The sequence below is a fragment of the Lactuca serriola genome, chromosome 5, assembly GCF_051521515.1.
Source record: "Lactuca serriola cultivar US96UC23 chromosome 5, Lser_US96UC23_V15, whole genome shotgun sequence".
Lineage (NCBI taxonomy): Eukaryota > Viridiplantae > Streptophyta > Magnoliopsida > Asterales > Asteraceae > Lactuca > Lactuca serriola.
In genome coordinates this window covers 353940600-353947999 of record NC_136412.1, presented here as the reverse complement: position 1 = coordinate 353947999, position 7400 = coordinate 353940600, and the positions used below count along the sequence as shown (strand labels likewise).

The following is a 7400-nucleotide window of genomic DNA, read 5'->3' as shown; positions in this document are numbered from 1 at the left end:
AAATACATCTAAATAACCTAAATAAAAACCAAGTACATCAAAATAACCTACTACAAAAACATTAAAAGTACGGGAGATATTTTATAAGATTCCAAGGGGCTTCATACTCGAATTCCGACCCATCGCTAATGGATTTGTATTCCTCTTTCGCCGCCTCCAAGATCACTTTCCTCATCTTCATTCAGTCGTGCACCATCAATTTTGTTATAAAGATCGTTGAATAGCAAAATTTTTGTTTTTATTTCATACCATTTTGTTGTGACAACAACGATGTTACGATAGTTTCCTGCAGCGGTTTAAGGATCAGCGTTGTAGGTATAAGTTAAACGGGTACAAAAACTTGGATCATTCACACAGATGCTCTCGTACACAGTAATATATGCACGAGTTAAACGTAGGATCTCCTTAACGCTCCATGGTCTGGAACCCATTGTGAGTGAAAATATGAGGGGTAATTTTTCAGAATAATGAATCGAAGAAAGGGTGAAAAGTAGATGAAACCATACGCATTTTAAAGACATTTTATTGTAAAATCCTTACTGATGAAACCGTAATTTTTATATAATAAAATATTACTACTGCAGAACGAACACTATCTGATACAGAGTAGATGAAACAGTATTGCGGAATTAACAGTACTTTACTGCGGAGTTGATAAAATAGTAATGCAAAAGTTTGTTGGAATACTAGTTTTTTTTGTCTTATACAAACTTCATAATAAACACATTTTAAAATAAACATCATTCATTTAAATCGAACCACGGAAAGTATGTTCTGTCTTCGTATTTCGTCCATTGGTTTTGTGAGTTTTGCATCCCTTGGTTTTCTATTGCTTGCATGCCTTCATAATAAACAACAGTATTGTTGTACTTTTTTCTGTTAAAACAACGATATATCATTATATATGACATTTATCATTCAATTTGACAAAATTTTAGTCATACCTGCAGCCAGCCGACGTTGGTAAAACCATTTATGCATAAGCGCGCAGACTCAAGAAGTGGTAATATAGGCAACTTCCTAGCGTCTTTTGATACAACATTCATGGAGTCTGCACTAGTGCACTGTTTGAGGTCAAATAATTGTACCTCATGGTAGAGAAATGGTATCCAGTCCATTTATCACGTGGAATTTGACTAAGGTACGCCGCTACATCTGGTCTAAGAGTAAAAAGTCTCCTCCAATACTGTTCAAACTCGGTGGTCTTGTAAGCTCTTATAAGCTTCCAAAACAAAATTGTTGTTTGTTTGTTTTTTCCAACATTCATTTGATTTTTCATCAAATACTTGATCATCAAAATCAGGTACTTCTCCAAACTCAAATAAATTTTGATGTTCTAATTCTGTAATGCGCAAATTTGGTTCGTTATCATCATCTAATAAAACGTTATCGTTATCTGATACAAACTTATCAGCAACTGAAGTTTTCTTTTCATAGCCTACTCCCACGTCATTTCCTCGTCCCCTGGACCGGTTTCGACCAGATTGTCTATCTCCATGACCTCTACTACTTTTTGCTCCAATAAACTGGCTTTCCACCACTGGTTGTTCTTCAACTTCTTCACCTACCACCGATAAATACAAATGCACTTTTAGCTTTGTTTCAGACATTACATACAGGTGATCTACATCTGATTCATCTGCAAGCTCCATGACATACCCGCTCTCCAGGTGTTTAAAAGACAAAGACATATGACTACTGAACACACCGACCTTATTTCTAACCATTTGTAATAACATCTGACGATCAAAGTTAGGAGGAAGATTTAAACAATAGTTTGTCACATTATTTCTAACGTAATCCTCATTTCCATTAACTAACTGCCACAACCCTCCCGTACACAGAATAATAAAACTTATTTTTACAAAACTCTCTCCACAAAGATTATGAAAAAACGACGTCTACTTATTAAAGCATTCATAAAATTGAAAAAAAGTCGGTTCTGGTCACTAAAAGGCATATAAAACGAGAATAAATTTAAAAAATCATATATAATCGTCACTTATTGCTTAAACACAACTAAAACAACCATTTCCACAGAGAATTAATGAAATCTGCAGAGCCGTTCACAAATCCGTAGAGCCGTCTCTGCGGATCAGTCAACAACCTATTCCTCATAGCATTAAGAGATCCGCAGAGCAGATGAGGCGATCCACAGAGACTCCTTTGCATATCTTGTGAAACCTCGTAAATTTTTTGTTGTTTACTGCCGCCATCTCATTTCCGCAGAGGTGTTCATTGATCCTCAGAAGTGTTATAGGAACCACAGAGCACCCTCTGCGGATCTTGTGGTCATTCTACAAAATCTTGATTTTCATAGTTATTTTCTTACCCCCCCCCCCCCCCCCCCCAATTTATGGTTATTTGACGAAATTTCTCTTTCTTAATTTGTATTTTACTACGCAATAACGTCATCAAGTACATCAAACATTTCAATCGTTGTTGCAATACTTCTTATTAGATCCAAAAATGTCGTTGAAATTGAACAAATTTTGTTAAGCAGTAAATACATGTCTTATATGATTCTAGAAACCTACAATCATGTATGTGGACGTAAACCATATACAACAACTTGTTTATGGACAACACATTTTGCTTTCATTGTCAACATGTTTCTTGACAATATCCTTAAATTTGCCACGACGATTCAAGAAATATGAAGACCTTCGATTTTTGTATTTAATCCAACTTGTATCAATCATCATAACTATTTCACTAACATAATCATTTCACTAATAAAAGTTAGATTATGTGTATAGTAAATACATGACTAATTACCATGTGTTTATCTAAGAAAAGTTAGATTATGTTTTATACATAAAAGTTAGATTAAAGAAACAGTATAGTAATTATGAGAATATGTTATTGTGATGTATGCATGATATATGAACCCTATTATTTGTTAAAGGTGGCCATCTATCCCGTTTTCTATCCCGTTTTTTGAATACTCGATCTCATATCATATAGTGAATATGTAGCAACACACTAAATATTTAAGAAAATCCACAAAATTTTATCTTAACCCCTGAGTTCGTGCTTGAAAGGCAAACTGGTAGGAGGAAAGAGAGAATGTCTACAGATTATATTTATTAAGTAGAGTAAATTACACAATGACTTTAGAGTATTTTATGTGTTTATCCTTAACTTATTTTTCAACTCGAAAAGTATTTATGGTTTGTTTTTGTTGTATGCTTGGTCTATTTGATCTAAAAAGACTATTATGTTCTTATTAATTTATTTTTTAATTAAGTGTATTACGTATGTATTTCATTTTCAATTTATTATTATGAATTTATGATTAATCTAGAAAATCACACATTACCCCTTCTACTTTTTCACCCAAGTTTCTTTCTTGCCTTTCTTGCTTGAATGCCATGCGAGTAAACTACCGACATCTGTGCCACTGTCGCCTATACCACATAAGCAAATAATCACCATCTCTAACACCGTAAAATAAAAACCACCTTCAAACCAAAAATCAAATCTTAAAATCAAAACCGAATCAAATCCAAAACATAAATCAAATCTACAAATCAAGATTAGAATCAATTCATTTTTTAAGCCAAACATTCAATCTAATTAAACCATAAATCTAACTAGAATAAAAAACGTACATTTTTGAATGAATTTCTGATCTGATTTGTGGAAAAACCAGGCAAAGAAATATGGATTTGACAGATTCATCCCTGAAGCTCGAGTAGTAGAGACGTTTCATTGTCGGTGAATAAAGATGTAGAGGTTAGGGAAGGTGTAGGAGGTCAATTTTGAAGATTAAAACCAAAAGCCCTGGTGGGGTTACGATAGCTTGGTACAGAGGTTGAAGCTCCCATCATCTCTGGCCGAAGAGCGATAGTATGTTGTTAGAGAAAGGAGAAGACGGAAAGAGATTTGTCGGAGTCATCACCATCTCCGTCACTGTCCTCAACACCCGACTCCTTTCCCTTCCTATTGTCATTAGTTTTCTTACATCATACCTAGGTTATAAAGGGGCAACATAGATGAACTCTTGTTTCGGAATCGCCCAATGTCATCTTGGGAGATTGTAGATTAAGGTTAGGTCCATGTGTTTCCACCACCACTGGTAATCTTACCAATGGAGACGACGATGATCTCGTGGAATCATCCAACGCATTGGAGTCATATGAATCAGGCATGAACATCGCTGAAATACATCTTCGATACCTGCAACCTCACTGATGGTAGCAGATTCCGATTCTTGCAACAAGGTCGCCAACGACTCTTGGTCGATTTAGGGCTAGGTTTAGAGAATAGAGATGTCGTTGAGTTTAGGGAAGGAAACGTATAGAGGATAAAGTGAGGCTTAGGAGTGGTTAAACATTTTTTAATATAAAATAAGTAATAAACAATAAAAAAAAATAAGAAAGGGTAATATAGTCTTTTTATGTTTAGTAGGACCAAACACGCAACAAAAACATATTATAGATATTATAGGGACGGTCCAAGTTAAAAAAATAAGTTATGAACCAAATACACAAACTGCCCCAAACCACAAGAACCATTCGTGTAATTTACTCTATTAAGTATCCAAAGTCATGATACACATTCACATCTTAGACAGTATTCAAAAAGTTGTCCCAACATGGTGACTCTCCAAAACGAATTTCCAAGTTGAATTTAAACCAACGAAATCAAGAATACAAAGACAGATTCTTAGTTACAAAAAACGAGAAAACTAATCTTACAATGGTGAAATCACTACAGATGGAGGGCTTTGGATTTGAAGGAATCGAATGTTTTATAAAACATGGTATCTTGTTTATGTTTTATTCTTAATTCTTAATAATAAAATGTGGCAACTTTGTCCATACAGGCTGTGATGTGGAGTCCATGTGTGCATTTCTGCGAGTGTTGCAACTTACAATTCATGGGCAAAAGACTAGATTCTCTTTTCAGTTTTCATAAAACAAATGCTTGATAATCTCAACTCTAAAAGTTTACAGATTGCAGTTCAAACAAAACAACATTGCACACAAACTAAAAACAGTCTCTTATATTGGTTGACCTTTTGGCACAATCTGGTCCTTGATCCACATGTAAACAGGAACCAAAACATAGTACACTCCAGCTGATGCCCCAAGAAGGAAACGTAAAAGGAACACAAATGGATTTACAGGCTTCTCTATGTCCTCTACCTTTGGACCAAGCTGCAACAAAAATTACAAAAAAAAACCCTTTTTAAATTATTATTCACTTTTTAACCATATCAATATATATCATCATTATTGGTAAAGAGGAAGAAGAGATTACCTGCAAAGGAGAGTCCCCTGACGTGGGTTTGACACCTGTCACAGAGCATCCCATGATGAGACCATGTCGGCGGACCCCACGATACCATTTTGGGCCAATCCTTTTAATCTCAACATCTTTGAATCCTGCCTTTTCAAACCACTCCATGTACTCTTCCTCTTTAGGAAAGAGCATCCACATGTCTGCAAAGAAACGAGACAACCAAAATGTCGGATAAACAGGACCGATTAAACAAGCCTTCCCTCCCATCTTCAAAACCCTGTATGCTTCTTTGATGCCTCGTTGTGGGTCCGGCCAGTACTCAATGCTGAAAAGAAATATGGTCAAAATACATGACATGACATAACAGGTTGTACTGTATTTTGTATTTCAATTGGACTGGGATGACATGACATAACAAATTGCACAGTGTTTGGATTGGACAGGGTGTTACTTACATCTACCCACTTTCAACTCATATGTTTCCAAAGGACATATAATTGGACACTAAACATACATCTTTCTGGACATATGGCAATTCTTTCACCATTTGAGGAATAAGATAATCAGTTGCTTAAAGCTATGGATAATTGGGCATTTAGATGTATCCCAATAATCATCTTTCTTTTGCCAATTCTTTCATTGACTATTCATAACTTATTGTTTTCACCATTTTAGAAATCATATAATCAGTTTACAGAGACACGCGATTGTCACGATCATAGGTTTAATCATACATCTAAACACCCCCTCAAGCAATTAATTATATGATATCTAATGATTACACAAATAGCAGTAATCACATAGAAATGAACATTTATTAGAGGCTATACCTTCCGGCTGACACATATCTATCGGCATAATCAGTTTTGAAAGGAAGATCTTCAGCATCTCCTTCAATGATCTTGCATTCCTTCAAAGGCTCCTTCTCTTTAGCTTTTGCAAGCTGATGAGGCGATTGATCCAAAATGGTAACATTTTTAGCATCGACATGTTTTACAATACCTAAAGTAGTGAACCCAGTGCCTCCACCAACATCCACCACTATTGAATCGCGGCTATTAAGATCAGCTGGTTCGAGTGCATCGTCTCGCATATCTTCAGTCCAATGACCAGGGTTTATCACATGATCGTAAACGATTGACAGAAACCTATAGAACCAAAATGCCTCTTTTTTATGCTGTATGAACCTAGGCTGTGAAGCTGGCCTTGGTACAGACACGCTGCATTTGGGTACAACTAGCGTTTTAGATCGAAAATTACAATTTCTAACAACCAAATTCATCTTCAGCAAATTCCTACCATGCAAATCTGACCCATTAAACCCTAACCCTTTTGGGGTTAATGTAAGATGCTGACCTCCATAGAGCATCGACGAAGCCATGCTTGTTGAAATAATCAAATATCCTAATCGGAATACTATCAAACCCCTAAAAATAAAGATTCTTACATGCAAATGGGGTTTTGGGGATTGGAGATAAGAAAGAAGTACAAACGCTTATCAGTTCCCTGGAACTGCTGCAAACGAACCAATTTAAGTGAAATACAGTCGCCGGGACGTCGACTATCGGTGGATTATGGGTGAGAATTTGGACCGAACCGGACCGGACCGGCTCTTGGTTATGGAGAATTTTGTGGACCATGGACCGGACCGGATGAGTCGTGTCCGTGTCCGGGTCCAGGTCCGGGTTTTCCGGTTTTTTGACTCGTTTGGACCGGTACAACTTTAATTGCATAAAGTATAATAAGTAATCTACATTGATGTATAATATTATAACTTGCAAAATTAATATGTTTCCGTTTCATGCCTAACTAATCTACATTGATGTATAATATTATAATTTGCAATTTGCAAAAATTAATTTTCCAAATAAAAGCAACTAACATATAAATCAAGTTCACCAACAAAAGTTAAACAATTTTAAGACAAACATACAAAAGTATTACCGTAACAACAAAAATCATAGTTTAAACTTTAAAATCAATCAAACCAAACAAATTTCATAAACTCATAATCTAATCTTCCATTAGCCTCTTCCCCATATCATTGTCATTCAATGTAACATATTTAAAGTTTGTGCAATCTCTACCTAAACACAAATGAAAATGTTGTTAGTATTTAATAAAAAGTAATAATTGTATAAAAAAAGAAT

The 7400-nt window shown here is 35.4% G+C and overlaps 1 protein-coding gene and 1 long non-coding RNA gene across 2 annotated transcripts; both read right to left on the bottom strand.

Annotated features, from left to right (window-relative positions):
* Positions 1–651: 651 nt before the first annotated feature.
* On the bottom strand, positions 652–4309 carry LOC145055607 (uncharacterized). The gene is made up of 4 exons (XR_013685248.1): positions 3615–4309; positions 3323–3464; positions 945–1564; positions 652–876 (listed from the first exon to the last, which is right to left on the bottom strand). It is a non-coding gene; the product is annotated as an uncharacterized LOC145055607 (long non-coding RNA).
* A 573-nt stretch (positions 4310–4882) lies between these two features.
* Positions 4883–6814, bottom strand: LOC145055606 (2-methyl-6-phytyl-1,4-hydroquinone methyltransferase, chloroplastic-like). The gene is made up of 3 exons (XM_079003957.1): positions 6081–6814; positions 5269–5575; positions 4883–5165 (listed from the first exon to the last, which is right to left on the bottom strand). Exons 1-3 carry the CDS (start codon positions 6629–6631, stop codon positions 5010–5012), a joined length of 1014 nt encoding a protein of 337 aa, XP_078860083.1. The 5' UTR covers positions 6632–6814; the 3' UTR covers positions 4883–5009.
* Positions 6815–7400: the final 586 nt, after the last annotated feature.

Excerpts from the sequence above, each read along its gene's own strand:
- LOC145055606 (XM_079003957.1), bottom strand. The coding sequence starts at position 6,631 with ATGGCTTCGTCGATGCTCTATGGAGGTCAGCATCTTACATTAACCCCA. Across the intron at positions 5,576-6,080 it reads AGATATGTGTCAGCCGGAAG|CATTGAGTACTGGCCGGACC; the intron begins GTATAGCCTCTA and ends ATTTCTTTTCAG. Across the intron at positions 5,166-5,268 it reads CAGGGGACTCTCCTTTGCAG|CTTGGTCCAAAGGTAGAGGA; the intron begins GTAATCTCTTCT and ends TTTTTGTTGCAG.